This window comes from Lytechinus pictus, chromosome 9 (genome assembly GCF_037042905.1).
Source record: "Lytechinus pictus isolate F3 Inbred chromosome 9, Lp3.0, whole genome shotgun sequence".
NCBI lineage: Eukaryota > Metazoa > Echinodermata > Echinoidea > Temnopleuroida > Toxopneustidae > Lytechinus > Lytechinus pictus.
The window spans coordinates 7071317-7089523 of NC_087253.1; the positions used below are offsets into that span (position 1 = coordinate 7071317).

Below are 18207 nucleotides of genomic sequence, written 5' to 3' on the forward strand. Positions count from 1 at the left end.
AGCCAAGGCGATCTGTCGCTACCTTCATCACCAGGTTGTCCGTAGACTCTGTTGATGACTCTGGCACACCAAACACCCGAACAGAGTTCCTCCTACTATACTGCTCTAGCTCGTTGCTCTTACCCTCGTAAGCCTCTACTCTGCTTTCCAGCTTCTTCGTGGAAGTTGTGATTGAGTGGATCTCAGCCTCCTTTTTATTCAATGCTACTTGTAGATCATGGATTTCACCTTCCTGCCTCTCTATCCTCTCCTCAAACTCTCGCTGGCGCTTTGAGAGAACTTTCTCAATGCTCCTCTCCAACGCGGACACAAAATCATCTTCACAAAATATTTTTTTAATGATATCGTGGACATCAGAAAAGTCTGAAGCAAGACTACTTCCAGCAGAAGAACCTTGACGTGTTGACGGCATGATGTTGCTGAAGACCGCAGTGAAGGAGAGAGAAGGGAAGAATGTAAGCTCCGTGGATGAAGACAAAGAGGTGGAATAATTGAAAGTGAAAGTACACTTTGTCACATGTTACCCACAGATAATATTGTATGTGGGACCACAATTTCCACACATACAGGTCAAAAACAATTTGCTCATTCAAGAGAAGGTGAAAATTCAATGATTTGGCGAGATCCTTCACATAAAATTAAATCCACATGTCTCCCAGAGGTTTATATGTAATGTTCAACTCAACTACATGGCATTCAGAGTATCAGATCAAGTCCAATTAAGACAAAAGTTAACACACTCACAGGGACCTTTCCAGTGATCTCGTCGTGGAAAGCGCAACACACCAGGATGCTCATGTCATGCGAGATACGTTCGCTGATTGGCTGCTACCTCTCAGGTAGCAATTCCGGCTCGGAAACAATGGTTAACATAAGAAATCCAAGTCAGGTTCCCAAAGGCCTAGTGGCTGATCGCCAAATCCTCGCACTCACTCGGCTTCTTGCGAATAGTCTTGTCTCCAGTCGTTTAGGTATGTGATGTGAATATCACAACAGACAAGGGGCCTTGTTTAAAGGCTAATAAAACATAGACATAAGGGTAATCAAGTTGTTTTGCACATGGTTGAGGTCACATGATCATGTTCAAAGTTCATGTCGGGTAAATGTATTTTATTATCAGCATGATATAAGTGTTTTCTATTATGACTAATTATTTAATTGCCGTTATCAAAGTCAGCACTGCTGGTATCAGAAAAAAAAACACTCAAATATTGTTTTTTTATGGAGGTGTGCCCCACAAAATCATGAAATAGGGTTTTTTTTATTTGATTTGGGTCTAAGGAACGCAAAGGGAAACTACGGGGTCTTGGGAACTAAATATTTTCTGGGTGCCGGGACTGGATGGTGAGAAAAAACGGGTCTACGGAACGGGATCGCGGTACAGTAGGTACGGTGCGCGCTAACGTTGTGCATGTGTAGCCTATCTGGGCGCTAGCGATACCAGAGCTGCTATGAGGGAGTTTTAAAGCCGTGCGTGCAGCTCTCGCGTGCGGTACTCCTGCTGGACAATTTTGGTAGGGCAAGGGGACTTGGGCTGTTTCGTTACGGGGGTCTTGCGAGCGGGACACGAAATTATTTTTCCCACCGCAGTAGTGAAAGCCAATATGAATATTAATGACTTGCGTCTTCGGAATAAAGAGTACGCATGCTCGTCGTTCTAGCGTTCACATTGCCACGAATGAATCAGCACCCTCAAATTACCGGCACCCTTATATTAGCTGCATAGGCCTTATTATAAGCTTAGATCTTTATCTAGATCTAATTCTTAAACACTTATCAAACTGCCATTAATGACAAGACAAATGCTAGGCTAGGGCTAGCTTAGGCTAGCGCATTATTTTTATCTCAAATCTGGACCTGTCTTATGCTATGACGCCGACTAATGCCAGTAGCTTGTAGCCTTTAATAGGTCTAGTCCGTATGCAGAACTAGTCCTAGATCGATCTAACTTAGTCTCAAGACCTTGATAGACTCTGATCTACGCTGTATCAGCATGGAACGTATTCTTAACTCAGGAACATTGAACAGAACATGCAAATAAACTGTTTATGTTTAACGCACGGCTCTGGATACTATTGCAATCGCAGAGTATTCTAACTCTCGATCTTGATCCCCGCCTTGATCAACTAAATATGATTAATCGATCTGCATTTTCTTTACCAATTATAACGTTTTTACTTTCCCTTGCTCCAAATCGGCAATTGTGTTATTAGATCTACTTCTATGTACGGACTAGACCTATTAAACCAAGGTGACAGAGCTCGGTTGTTAAATGTAAGTAAACGTAAAGTTCGGAATTAACGAATTATAAATCTACCATGGCATTAGTCAGCCGCAGGCATGGAAAGGTCCAGATTTGAGATAAAGTTAATGCACTTGCCTAGGCTAGCCATAACCTACCCTAGCATTTTTTCCCTGTCATTAATGTCAATTTCATAAGCGTTTAAGAATAGGATCAAGATATAGATCTAAGCCTATAAGGCCGATGGGACTCATGTAAGGGTACCGGTAATTTGAGGGTGCTGATTCATTCGTGGCAACCTGAACGCCTACTGACATCGCATGTGTACTCTTATTCCGAAGACGCAAGTAATGAGTATTCATATCGGCTTCCACAACTGCGGTGGGAAAAATAATAGCCATCTTTCGCAAACCTCAGGGACGGTAACATTAGGGTCTCCTAACACAAAAATTAGCAATTAATCGTACATTCGATTTTCACGATTATTCGTACATTATTAATCAATGGAATCAAACGTAGAAAACTGTTCTACATTCATTGCTAAGTATTATGATACAGGCCCTATAGATCTGTTTTTCGTTTGCAAAATTCTTACACGCGACACCCGCACCATGCTGCGAGATTAAATCCCGTTTTCATGCATGTACGTCTGGTCATCATCGTATATGCCCCCTGAGACGGCAGCGAGCCTCTACTATGACAGCTGGCTGGAGACATTCGAAATGCAAGGCCCACAATAGATTATGACATGGATAAGAAAGTGTTTTTTTTTTTTTTCAAACAAATCGAGTACATATTGAGTGAGGAAAAACTTACTGAATTAAGGCTGAGATATAGATCATTACAGTCCATCGAATCGATGTTGCATTTAATGTGGATTAAAGTGGGATCACTGGCAATTGATTCCATGGGTCAGATCACCTCTCCAGCCGAAACCATTTCGCATGCGTTGATATGTACACAGCATATGCAATAGGCATATACGTCTGAACACCAGCAGAATTTGCGGGGTTTTTCTTTTGTGTACTCCTTCTACACAAACGATATGCCTCTAGCACACAATATAATGGGCATTATGTTTTACTTTCCCCAGAAGTGGGGGGTTCGATTCAAATTCCGGGGGGGGGGGGGCACTTCAAATGATGAGTGGATACCAGGCACGACCATGGGGTTTCGAAAAAGCACCCCAAATAAGGGAAGCAAGTCTTTTCCAGATTATGAAAATGTATATCTTAACAAGCATTTGGCTTGTGAAACCCTACAAGTATTGGAAATATATCCCCTTTTCAGTATTTTAAACATCGTTTTTGACACCCTTATAAGGTTAAATAGGCCTATACGTAACGTACATGTACTTGTCCACTCTGTCCCCTTTTACGCGTGCTTGCGCCTGGTATCCACTCGTCAATTGAAGTGGGCTCCCGGGTGGCCTCTCGAGCTCTGGGAGGAACCAAATGTGGCTCTGGAAAGTCATCCTAAATCGGATATATCGCTGTTACCATAGTAGCAACCATAATTTTGCACACGAAACGCATATTGAATGTTTCCGTTGCAGATGCAAAACGAAAAAAAAAATTCATGTCACACAATTTGCATTGCAGGACAGAGTTTTACGACTATGACGAGTCTCTTCCTAAATCAACTACCGTCGTAAATAAGCGTTCGCTTTTTCCAGTGAAAGGTCGGGAATTTCGCGAGCGGGACGGGGCGGCTTCTGAACGGAACTTTTGTTATTTTGAGTATCCAGAGAACTCAAAATTAGGTCTGAAAAAGAGGAGTCATCAAAGCAGCACGGCCGTGATCTGGCAAAACTACGTATCCCCTTTTATGCATATTCCTAGATATTCGAGCTTAAAAATTCAAAATTGCTTCTTTAGCTTTCTTAGAAAAAATAGAGAATGATGTATCGGACTTTTTTTGTTTTCCTTTGTCCTGTGAAACATATACAAGGAATTGGGACAAATAAATATATGGTTACCCCACTAAATCTTGTAATTTTCTTTAATTTTTAAAACTTACAAACTTTTACCTGGTTAAATCGACGACTACACTCCTAGCTTTTGATCAGAAACTACGTATGTCCTGCGCATCGCAAAGTTTATCAGGCAAAACTACGAATGTCCTCCGCATTGCTAAGTTTTATCAGGCAAAACTACGAATGTCCTCCGCATTGCTAAATTTTATCAGGCAAAACTACGTATGTCCTGCGCATTGCAAGGTTTTATCGGGCAAAACTACGTACAATACTAGGGAGTCCCCGGTATTAGCAAACATTTATGAAATTCAATATCAAACAAAGTATTCTCATTATATTCATCAAACTTTCACCAAAATACACAAATACTTAGAAAATATAAACATGTAAAAAAATGCAGAAATTGCCGCATTCGTTTGTCTTTTTTTTACAATGTCAGCTTCCAATCGCAGCCCTTCGCATGTGAAATATTTAGGTCACTTGAAAATGATATTGTATTACCGCACGCATGATTTCTTTGGAAAAATTGAGACTGAAACAACAAATCAGTGATTCAGTCTATCAGTAGATCTACCATGTTATACATGTACATCTAGATCAGATCTAGATCTAACAGTAAAATTATAGCTAAGATGGATCGCTATCATGTCGGTTTTTATAAAGACTTTGTGTAAAGTTAAGTTAATTTGTAATGTTTTAGATCGCTTGTTCTAAAAGTTTATTCTTAACGTACTGTGTCAGGTCAGTGTTTCTAGTCAGACTTATAAAGTCTTGACGCCAACTAATTTTTAGCAGAAGTTTCCCTATGGAAGATATGGCACAATGGAGACTAATTCTACTTACACTGTAGATCAAGAGTCTATATTTAACTCAAAAGTTAGATACAAATTCATATGCATAGATTTATAACGAAATATTCTATAAACCCTTACTTACTCTAGGCCTACCTTAAAGTTTAGAGATGATGATCAGACGGTGTTAAGCCTCTAACGTAAGATCTAACGTAGATTTAGTCTTTGATAAAATCTCATGTTTGTCATCTGAACAATAAAGTATACTACATAGTTTAGCTTACCTTCTTTTAGTTGGGAAATTTTGATTTTCTATAATGCTAAATTCAACATCCGTCTCCCTCTCCAGCCTCTCGAATTCGAAGCCATGGCACCATAGTGACTGTGAGAAGTTTAAATATCGGTTCCTTATTGCGCTAATCAACATTAGCTAACTGCGCGTGATGCGGTTATCCCGACCGTTACAACGCATAAATGTGGGAAATACGTAATTTTGTCTGATAAATCAACTTCTACTTTCGAAGATATTGTTCTAATAAATAGACTTAGGTAGTTTTGCCTTTTCATTATCGTCAAAAAATTGAAACACTACTTTTGTTAGTCGACTTACGTAGTTCTGTCCTTTAAATCTTCAGATTTTTGAGACAATTAAAAAAAAAAATGGTTTTTCGAATCTCAAAAGATGGTTAGAGTTAGAACTTAAAATTTTGCCACATGAAAGAGCACATTCAAAACTATAGAAACTCCAAGAAACATAAATACACAAAAAAATGACTTACACGGTTTTGCCAGATCACGGCCGAGCACGTCCCTGTACCACGATGTGAGTCCCCCCCCCCCCTCGTTCTTGATTATTATGATAAATGGAGGCAAGTATAACTTCTTGAACGAAAGTAGCATGAGAAAACATGCTGGTGTTTCATTCGCCCGATGAAGCGATTAGAGCGATTCCATACGTGTCGTATGAGACATTTTGACAACAATTTCTAAAATTCCTCGCCATATGCTTGAGCAATAACATATTCTTTTTTTTTTTGCCAATGATAAAGCTATAATGGGTAGTCGTGTGAAAAAATAATAACCCACAAAAACAAAAACAAAATATGATTATGGGTAAATTATAAGTTAAAAATGTTGTGTGTCGTACGGGACGCCGAAATGTCCCGTACGACACGCAACTTTTTAAGTTCTAATTCCCCTTTGGCCAACATATTTTTGTTTGCTGTCAAGTTTGTGCATGTCTACCCGATTGTACTTTAATATTACCGCAAATCAAATTGAAGATTTTTGTTCGTTTGGACAGCAGGTTGAAAATGTTGTGAAAATAGCTAAATTTTCTAGCATGGAATCGCCCTTTAGTGGCTAGTGAAACGTCGTGACTACAGAGAATTGTGAGTTTCTACTTTACAGTTGTCGTATAATTCGTATATTTTATTACAACTGATTATATTGCTAGTTTACTTGATAAATAATCATATCATAACAAAAGTCATGGTCTTAGATGGTAAACAAGAACTTCATATATATAGAAATTATTGCATTCACATAAACTATAATGGTGACGAGATAAGTCAATGCTCTAGTATCAAATGTCTAGGTGTTATAATTGAAAGACATCTTTTATGGCATAATCGAGTAGATAATAATTGTAAAAAATATATGCTGGACTTGCTATGTTAAAAAGAATTCGTCCTTGTAGAAAATTATACTCTGAAATTGTAATACATGTATATGTGCCTTATTGAATCACAAATGAATTATTATTAAGAGATATGGAGAAATCGTTTTCAGATTCACGTGGATCGAATTACCTAACTCCAAAAAAGAGCAGCCCGTTTGATTATTAGATGTCACATATATACCCCATCTAAAGAAATGTTTTCAAATCTAGATTGGACGGCATTCAAGTACAGAATCATTTATTTTCGATATATATTTGTTTTGTAAATGTGTTCATGGACTCGACCAGAATACTACTCAATTTATTTTCAGGATCTAAACAAAACCCATTCGAAAAATACGAGGCAGTCCGTCAGACACGATCTTGTTATTCCAAGGTGTCGTTCTGTTTATTGCAAACATTCCTTACTTTACGCCTGTCCAAAACTGTGGAATAGCTTGCCGGTCATCATACGGGAATCGTCATCTTTAAATTAATTCAAATATAATATCAAAAAATAAATTTAAATATAATATCAAAAAATAAATTTATATCTAATTTATATCGCCTACAAAAGAGAGTCATTCGCATAAAATATGTGCAAATGCCCATTACGTAGCTTCTTCCTTACCCTTATCTCGTCGTTTTTCAACATTGAATGTGTACGACTGTAACAAATTACGGTTGCTTCATTGATGCAAAAGTTTTTGTTTTTTTACCAAACGTCTCCCTCCCTATCTAACTCAAATGTTTTGTTAAAATGTGAATGTTCATTCTTATTCTTCCCGACAGTAAACCAACTTTCACCTCTGGAAAACAGAAACCAATATTCTTTCGAAGTCAGTCCGTCATCTTGGCCCCATTATTTGGAATTGCCTCCTGAAATTCAGCACAATTCAATTCAATTTAAAAAAAAAACATTGAAAAATATTCTTCCTCTCCAACCTTAATAGCCGTTAAACAATTTTTCCACTCGGCATTCTAGAGGGCCGGAGTGTGGCGTCGCAACAGTATTTTTTTCTTTATCCCTCTCAGACCGGTTGCTTGCATTTATCAAACGCAGTCTCATTTTTTTTTTCTTCTTTTTTCTTAATGATTCATTTAGTGACCGGCTGTCATGTCGTCAGTGTTTTGGTTTGAAAGAAAGTACTGACGACGTGCCCACCAATCATCGCAATCAAACTCTAACGTTTTATTATTCTTTATACATGTATCCGGCTCTGTGTATATATACGATAATTAATTTTAATGTTACTGTTGTGGCGACGCATTCCGGTACTCTGTTCTATTTGTAAATCATCTTCTATAATTATTCTTATGTTTTTTTCTTGGTTTTCCTTTTTTCAAGTCTTTGAGGCTTTTTGGGATACCTTTTTCTTTCATTATTTTTTTTAAATCTCATCTTAATGTTTCATGATTATATTTGTATATTTATGTTCAAAATAATGTATGATATTTGTATTGTATGTTTTTACATGTATATACTATTGAAAGAAATAAATGAGAGTATTTTCACTTTTCCTCAATACAATACAACGAAACATCTCAGGTCGATTGACGCTGGCACTTGCTACTTTAAATTTATGTATTTGAATGTTTGAATACCATTGAAATAATCTCTCTAATCTTCGCAATTCAGCTTTAATTGTATTTTTTGCATATGTTATGTTATTTTGAATGTTTTATCTGTAAATATTTTCTGTTATTGCATTCTTGTGCATAGGGGTCGCATGGGAGGTCAACTGATGTTGAATGTGCTACCCCTTTTATGAATAGACAATAAAAAACAATATTAATGGATTTATACCACTATTACATCGACATCTACTACTACTACTAATATTTCTACCACTACTTCTACTACAATTGAAATTACTATAACAATTACACCAACTAATACTTCTAATTCTAAATGTTCTACTAATAAAATCACTGCTAATAAGACGTTACAACTACTACTACTACTACTACTACTACTACTACTACTACTACTGTACTTCTACTCTTACTACTACCACTACTGCGACTATCACTTCTATACTACTACTACTACTACTGCTACTACTACTACTTCTACTACAACTATTACTACTAGTACTGCTACTGCTACAACTACCACTTTTACTACTTACTAATACTACTATTACTACTACTACTACTACAACTACTACTACTTCTACTATTACTACTACTAATACCATTTCTACTACTACCACTTTTACTACTGCTGCTACTACTACTACTACTACTACTACTACAACTACTACTTCTACCTCCACGTTTATTACTGCTACTACCACTTCTACTACCACTTTTACTAATGCTACTACTACTACTACTAGTGATTGTGTAATCGCTGATGTGGTTTACGGTACACCATGCGGAGTGTTATATAAACAGTGGATAGAAGAAGAGAAGAAATGGATAGGCGAGAAAGTGAAGATTTGAGAGTAGAGTATTCTTTCTTGAAAGCAGTCCTGAAAAGGACTGTAAACCAGGAAAAATTGATGAGTTAAGAATTGCTTGAGTAGTAGAGCTGATGCTGGCTTGAGTCGGCGAGTAGAGGTGATGAGGGCTTGTTGAAGCTACGTGAGTCTCTCTACTACTCATCATCTCTACTCGCCGACTCAAGCCAGCATCTCCTCATCAGCTCTACTACTCAAGCAGTTCTCAACTCACCAATCTTTCCCGGTTTACAGTCCTTTTCAGGACTACTTTCAAGATAGAATACTCTACTCTCAAATCTCTACTTTCTCGCCTATCAATTTCTTCTCTTCTTCTATCCACTGTTTCTATAACACTCCACATGGTGTACCGTAAACAACATCAGCGATTGTACATGCCACCATGCAAACCTTCAAACAACATCTAGTGATTGTGTGTGTGCATGAGACATCTTTTCTTTTTATCTGCTTTACACTTTAACAATGTATAAGATCTGTTTTGTTTTGTCAGTTATACAGGGCCCCATCATAGCAATCTATGCTTTTCTTGGGGTCCTTCCGATTTCTATTCATGAATTTTGTATGTATATATTTTGATTGAGTTTTAATGGAAAATAAAGGAACTGTACTACAACTACTACTACTACTACTACTACTACTACTACTACTACTAATACTACTACTACTACTACTACTACTACTACCACCACCTTTACCACCTTTGCTTCTACCACTATTACTACTCCAATCACCATTGGTGGCTCTGTGGTAGAGCGTCTGCCTCATAAACTCGGCTGAGTCATACCGAAAACATATTAAAGTTGAACGTTTTTGCCTTCTTGCTAGGTGCTCAGCATTTAGATTGGAGAAGGTTAATGATACCATATCATGTTACGCAGGGCCCGCTGGTAGAGCAGTTTCCTAACTAACGTGGACACCCAGGGTCAATAAAACGTCAGAATGTTAAAAACAAAATTAATAATGATTATAAGTAAAATCAGGAATGATAATAATGATGATAATAATGATAATAATACTCACTCCGCTTTTTTCCAGATCAAAACTTCTTTTTCTGAAGTGTAGTCTGATTTCTTCATCATGCCTGTGGCTTTAAGCGAGTGGAGAGTGCGTATCGGAACTTTTATCCACAGGATAAAAGAATGGGTGGTCAGAGAGATGAGAGAAGAATTGCTTAAAGAACGTATTCATAGGCTAAGGGTTCTTTGGAAACGACTGAAAGCAAAGAAGGATGATTCTGAAGGAGGGTCGCAAGATCACAGGACCAAACAAGCTGAAGGGGATTCAACCGATTCTTCGTTGTTAAATCAACAAGGAGACTGCAATACCGAACCATGCAATAAAATGGGTCAAGATTCACCACAGCCGTGTCGTGTAGGGAGTGATACCTTACATCATGAACTATCTGGTCAAACGGTTGGTAATATTTGTGATCATTTCTTAACAACATCATTTTCATGGGGGAGGTAAACTAAAAGAGCATGAAATGTCTGAGATGTAACTTTTAGAACAATTTGATACAGAGGTCCTCTTTTGCACTAAAAATGCAATGGAAGCGAAGAAAATATTATCCATTACAAGATCATTCTTTTCTCTTTTAATTTTTCCCCTCCGGCTTTTATCCCATTAACATTTCTTCTTCATGTTGTCTTACTCTTCATTTTCTGCCTGTCCTATCCCCCTCCCCTTTCCCTGCATGACATGACAGCATAGCCATATGGTTTTCTTCGAAAGCTCCGTGTAACATGACAATTTATCATGTTTTTTTCTCAACAGGTAAAATCTCAGACAAACTCCGCTTCACTAAGTTCCGCGACACATTCAAAGCTTTTCGCGAGACTTTGCCTATTCCGTCCCTTTCTCTTTTTCTTTCTTTCTCCTTTCTTGTATTGCTGCTTTCCTTTTATTTTCCTATTGTTTTCTTCTTTATGTTTGCCCCTTTCTCCCGGATTAGGTGTTCCCGTTTCTGTTTCTCTTTCCCTCCTTGTCGTGTTTCCCTCTTTACTTTCACTTTTTCTCTTCCATTTCCTTCCCTTTTCCCGACGGGAGCAAAGTTTTAGAGAGTGTCAAACCTCCACAGCCTCTCCTTCAAACTATGGATCTGACACGAATGAAACGGTTGATGAGCAGTTACCTCAGCAGCCTAATCTACAGGAGTTAATGCTTGTTACTGCGGGGGATGTGGAGCTCAACCCAGGCCCCCGTGAAGGGTAAATACAGTTGGAATTATAGATTAAAAGAACTTACTTAAGACAATTGTGTATGTGGTAATTTTATTAAAGTATTTACATAAGCATATCCTCAAAAGATAGAATGATATAAATCTTTACTTCTCGCATCACATCGACGTCATGTGTCTTGTGTATAAGCCATAAGTATTTCATTGCATTGTCGGATCATAATATGTCAATTACCTACTGGTTTGACTTCATGAAATAATGAATTAGAAAAATAAATATGAAATAATGGCACCTTCAAAATGAATTGCATTGTGTCCCTTTTACCCTACACTAGTTAAATTTTATTGTAAGTCATTTGTCCTTTTCCATGATCACCTAGCTCTCCCTCACTCCTTCATTCAGAGGTTATAATTTAATTTATGTTGCTGAAATATATACATTTTAATCAATGATATTCCCCCCCTGTTGCACCCACAAATGTAATAACGCCCACAAATGTAATAACACTTTACCCACAAATGTAATAATTTCACCCACAAATGTAATAATGCACTTTACCCACAAATGTAATAATTTTTGATCGCCCACAAATGTAATAAATTTGAAGGGATTTTTGGCGAGTCCGTTCTAAACTAAAATCCTATAGTAATGCGTTCATATAGCACAAAAGTCCAAAGTCTTTTTTTTTCAGACCCGGTCGTTTCAAACATTATAATATAAGACCAAAGTCTTTTTTCCAGACCCGGTTGTTTAAAAAAATTTAATATACGTCCAAAGTCTTTTTTCAGACCCGGTTGCTTCAAAAATTATTATATAAGTCAAAAGTCTTTTTTCCAGACCCGGTTGTTTCAAAAGTTATAATATACGTCCAAAGTCTTTTTTCCAGACCCGGTTGTTTGAAAAATTATAATATGCGTCCAAAGTCTTTTTTCCAGACCCGGTTGTTTCAATAATTGTAATATAAATCGAAAGTCTTTTTTCCAGACCCGGTTGTTTCAAAAATTATAATATAAGTCCAAAGTCTTTTTTCAGACCCGGTTAATTCAAAAATTATAATGCAAGTCCAAAGTCTTTTTTTTAGACCCGGTTGTTTCAAAATTTTTTATATAAGTCCAAAGTCTTTTTCCAGACCCGTTTATTTTAAAAATTATAATATAAGTCCATACTAAGGTATGATAATGATATTCCAGTGGAATAAAAATGAGAATCGAGCTTAGTCTTTTATCCAAACCCAGTTAATTAAAACTAGTGGAATTAATGTCTTTGCTGTTGTTTCAACTTATACGGCGTATATTGTGAATATATGCGCTAAGAGAATCAAGCGTAGTCTTTTCTCCAGACCCGGTTACTTAAAACTAAAAACTAAACCCTATAGCAATGCGTTCATATAGCACAAACATGCACAGTCTTTTTTCCAGACCTGGATAATTAAACAATTACAATATTAGTCCAAAGTCTTTCCTCCAGACCCGGGTACTAAAAAATGAATTAAAAACTTCAAATCTAAGACAAATTTTCCAAGGTTTCACCCAGTAAAAAAATATGTCTTTACCCCACACCCAGTTTTTTTAATAATACTACGACCCCTACAAAACATTGTAATAATGCGTGGGTAAAGCAAACATCCTTTCTCCAGACTTGGTTATTATTTGAAAAAAATGAAATAGTTTTTACAAATATTCTAAAACGAATACCCAATTATCTTATTACTGTGGAATAACATGAAGACCGATTGTCGAAGATCGACTTTCCTCCAGATGCAATTATTTCAGGAATAATAAATCAATAAAACCCAACTCCCTAAAACGAATCTTAGAACCAACAATCCTCCAAATTAAGACCATGCATGTAGAAAAGCACATGTTTAGAGCGTTGTCTTTATTCCAGACCCAGAAGTTAAAAAATGATTTAAATAATCTTAAAAACAAAAGACTCTGTCTTATTCTTATTCTTGTGGAATAACACGAGTATTATGCTTAGTCTTTCGTCTAGACCCGGTTATTTAAAATATAAACAAATATTGAAAAAAAAATCACAGCTAAGACCAATTTTCAAAATTAAACCCACTTAAAATGCTTGGGCTTAGAGTGTTGTCTTTACCCCTCACCCAGTTCTCTTTAAAATACAAATTAAGCGAAACATTAATCTTAAAACTTAGACCCCAGCATCTTCCAAACTATAAAACCCTTGTGATAACGCATACTTAATTTGACCAGACCAGTTTATTAAAAAAAAAAACAGAACAAAAAAAATTAACCCTCTTCCAGCCTAACATCCTGTAATAAATAATGTAATTCATTTTTTCTTCTAGGCAAAGAAATTTATAATAAAAAAAAACAACATGAAAACTTAGAGCCCGGGGAGCATTTCATGAAAGGAGTTGTCTGACGTTTTATCCGACACTGGTAGCTCTGCTTCTTAGCCAATCAACATCGAGAACAGTTGTCACATCTGACAACTTGTCGGACATAAATGTTGATGAAATACTCCCCCAATCATCTTATTCATGTTGAACAGGCACAGGAATATGATTGAGTATTAGTTATGAGGATTTCATTTATCTTATTTTTTAAATGACAAGGTCTGGAATAAAGAAAACTCTCTAAACTTTTATTTATTGAAGGTTCTTAGCTTGAAGGATAGTTGGGCCTTAGATTCTGTTATTCTTTTTTAGTGATTTTGGTTATTTTGAAATAATTGGGTCTGGAGGAAAGACTACATCAAATTTCCATGTTATTCAATGTTGATAAGATTGCAGGGTCTTTGTTTTGTTGTTGTGTTTTAAATGACTTTTATAACTGGGTCTGAAGTAAAGACTACGCTATATTTCCATGTTTTTCATCATAAAGAGGATCGTGGTTCTTTGTTTGCTTTTTTTTTATTAATACTAATTTATTTTCATTATTCATCATTTCTTACTTGAAAGATCTGGGTCTGGAGGAAAGACTACGCTATATTTCCATGTTATTCAACATAAATAGGATCGTGGGTCCTTGTTTGCTTTTTTTATTATTACTGATTTATTATTATTATTATTCATTTGTTATTTGAAAGATTTGGGTCTGGATGAAAGACTACGCTATATTTCCATGTTACTTAATATTTACAAGAGAGTCGGGGTCTTTGTTACTTTTCCACCGTATATCATAATTTTTTAATCAACCGGGTCTGCAAAAAAGACTTTGGACTTATATTATAATGTTTGAAACGACCGGGTCTAAAAAAAAAGTCTCTGGACTTCCATGTTACTTAATATTTACAAGAGAGTTGGGGTCTTTGTTACTTTTCCACCGTATATCATAATTTTTTAAGTAACCGGGTCTGGAGAAAAGACTACGCTTGATTCTCTTAGCGCATATATTCACAATATACGCCGTATAAGTTGAAACAACAACAAAGACATTAATTCCACTAGTTTTAATTAACTGGGTTTGGAGAAAAGACTAAGCTCGATTCTCATTTTTATTCCACTGGAATATCATTATCATACCTTAGTATGGACTTATATTATAATTTTTGAAACAACCGGGTCTGGAAAAAAGACTTTGAACTTGCATTATAATTTTTTAATTAACCGTGTCTGGAAAAAAGACTTTGGACGTATATTTTAATTTTGAAACAACCGGGTCTGGAAAAAGACTTTGGAATTGTACTATAATGTTTTATTAAGCAGGTCTGGAAAAAAGACTTTGCACTTTTGTGCTATATGAACGCATTACTATAGGATTTTAGTTTAGAACAGATTCGCCAAAAATCCCTTCAAATTTATTACATTTGTGGGTAAAGTCATTATTACATTTGTGGGCGATCAAAATTGTTACATTTGTGGGTAAAGTGTTATTACATTTGTGGGCGTTATTACATTTGTGGGTAAAGTGTTATTACATTTGTGGGCGTTATTACATTTGTGGGTAAAGTGTTATTACATTTGTGGGCGTTATTACATTTGTGGGTGTAACACCCCCCCCCCCCACCGCAGTTCGATTGATAGGGCACTTCAAGAAAAGGAGCTGATATTACTTGCAAGAGAGGTTCCTGTTAACCTTTACGATGCGTTGTGCATCAGCCTTGGCTTCAGCTACACAGAGGGCCAGCATGTTCTGACTAAACGTCTCTTAGACATCCCAGGAGCTTTGATCGAACTCTTCTGCCGATGGAAAACCAAGCAGAGAGATGGCACAGACTGCAGGGCAGTACTTGGAAGAATTTTGAAAGAGGCAAACATGGGTTTGCTTCAGAAAAGGCTACTGGAAGGTGACTACAATGTTTGTATTTTAGCTATCTTTTCAGACTAAAACTGTATTCCTCGTTCGATATTTATCATTTAAAAATTCCAACGTTTTAGGCCCCTTCTAAAGTATTTGTAATTGTTATATATCTTGATTTATTTCAATTAGAGAATGCAACATGCACAAAACAGATGAGGCTAAAAGAAAAAAAATCCGATTAGAGTCATGATGGATTTGGGTCATTATATGATTTTTCTTCATTAAATGGTCTTGTAAATTCTTTTAAAATTTACCCACTCTTATATATCACTACTTAATGATCCTTTATTTTCAACTTATGTAATACACTGACCCAAGTTGCACGTAACTTTCGAGTAAAATTTTTACCAGATTTAACCACCAGAAAAGTAGAGTGTAAGCTTGTCTGCCGGTCATTTTTCCCATTGTTTCTTTCGAAAATACAAAGCTGCCAAGATATTACACTATCGATTGGGATCACCAAAAGATAAGATACTGTATTACTGAAACAGATTATTTGAATAAGAGTAAGATCAGATAGGTCTACTATATTAAAGATTTACTTTTATTTTCCAAATCTCCACCCCCCCCCCCCCCCACGGAAAAAGTTATAACTTTAGAACTGGTTGCTTTAATAATAAATTGTAAATTTCAAGTCGTATATGTGTGTTGCGGTGTGTGTACAAAAGGATGGCATCAGGGTTTTTCGATGGGTGGGGGTGACAATTAGGACGTCCAATAAGGGATGTCATTTTGTTTCAACTAAATAAGGGTTATAGAGTAACGCGATCCGTATCTGATTCCTTAATAGGGCCTGGTCTATTATTTGTTCTCCCCTTCTCTTTTTATTTTCTCCTCTGTTATTTTTTCAATACTTAAACAATTAAGCATAGCGACGACAGTGGTTTACTGTACATGTGTATATGGTCGGGTAGTCTAATGCTGTCTTCCTAAACATGCTAAAGCCATGCTCAATGCAATGGCCTTGTAAAGGTTGGGATAAGATTATCATGCTTTATCCGCTGTCCTTCATTTTACGACACATTTTGGTAAATTGTAAGCTTACACTTCACTAGATAGCCGTTCTTTTAATTGTTAGCCCTTACAACTGCTTATAAAAAAATTACCTGAACTTACTAGCAATTTATACACGGCATTTTAATATAGCAAGCCAAATATATGCACTTTATTGACATTTTTGGTTTGATCGACACTAATCTTGCCACATTAATGTAGTACATTGGATGGAGTATGAAAATATGTGGATAAATAAAACAATATTGTTGAAAAACATTTTAAAAAATGTCCATTTCTTTCAGGAGAATATCTTAAATCTGAAACTGAAGAGAATGGTGAGTACGATTTATTTTTTTTGATAAGTATATATTCTGTCCGTGTTCTTCATTGTCGGTAATATCGTTTGGAGGTAAAACGAGCAATCTTTTACATCAACCTTTTTAACCTTCTTAAGTGAGGCTTTTTTATCATAGCTGTCAGATGGTAAAATGGTCTATCTTCGAGTTAGACCAGTTTATCTAAGTTATGCTGTTGTCGGTAATATAGTTTGGAGATAAAACGAGCTATTTTTCTTCATAAACATTTTAACTTTCTTAAGTGAGGCTTTTGAGCTAAGCTGTCAAATGGTAAAATGGTTTATCTTCTAGTTAGACCAGTTTACCGCAACGTCACAGCACGGTTGATCGAAATTCTCTTCGACGTGAACGTCGGGCAGCAGCGCTGCATCTACCTAGTGGACGTACACGGACACGCGCATTAAATTGTTTGGACAGTCGCCAGGCCTTGGACACTTCATATCTCGCCATGTCGACATACAATGTTTTATTACTCGACTTGGCAAGATAAAATATTTCGCCATGTTGACATATAACGTTTTATAAGTCAACTTGGTAAGATAACGTATCTCGCCATGTCGACATATTCATTTCTATAAGTCGACATCGCGAGGTACGTTATCTCGCCATGACGACATAATAAGGCTATTATGTCGACATGGCAAGATATATACAATTTCATTATCAAACTAGAAAAGTTCGACTGCGCGCAATCGATGAGTATGCCTTCGCCCACTATGTATTTAAACCACACGATAAGACGGTAAAATGGTCTAAATAGAACATTTTACCATAGTTTGGCAATAGGGTTCATGGTCTATCTAGAAGATAAACCATTTTACCATCTTATGATGTGTAGTATGAGTGTCTGCATGTGCTGTGGTTAAACAGTCTATATACACAGAAATCTCATTTATTTCATAATTGAAACTCCAAATAAGCACAAAATGTTTTAGTTATTAGTGTTTATTGTGATTCCTCTCGTCCCATTGCTAAAAATGCACCATACCCATCTCATAAAAAAGCTCAAACCTCTAAAGTCATTTTTCTCAGAACAGCGATTTTCGAGATAGACCGTTTTACCATCTGACGGCCGACCTATTGTTTACACAACAGTAATAATTCATTTTCTCTCTAATGTTAACAGTATATGCTTTGCAAAAGAATAATACCTTTTGCATTTGGGTTTGTAGATTATATTTCAGTCATTTACATGAAGTTATGCTCTTTCATATTACCTTTAAGTTTGAAAAGGAAAATGTATTGTTTTCAGTACATATTAATATGGCAAGACAGAC

At 36.3% G+C, this 18207-nt stretch overlaps 1 protein-coding gene across 2 annotated transcripts in view; it reads left to right on the forward strand.

Moving 5' to 3' along the window:
* Positions 1–18207, forward strand: part of LOC129267839 (NACHT, LRR and PYD domains-containing protein 13-like) — a 113367-nt gene that overhangs the window by 88249 nt on the left and 6911 nt on the right. For both annotated transcript variants that reach the window (XM_064104578.1, XM_064104579.1), the window contains exons 2-5: positions 10169–10546; positions 10907–11340; positions 15290–15564; positions 16877–16909. In XM_064104578.1, coding sequence (XP_063960648.1) covers positions 10211–10546; positions 10907–11340; positions 15290–15564; positions 16877–16909 — 1078 coding nt within the window. In that variant the 5' untranslated portion in view covers positions 10169–10210. The remainder of the gene's footprint in view (positions 1–10168; positions 10547–10906; positions 11341–15289; positions 15565–16876; positions 16910–18207) is intronic.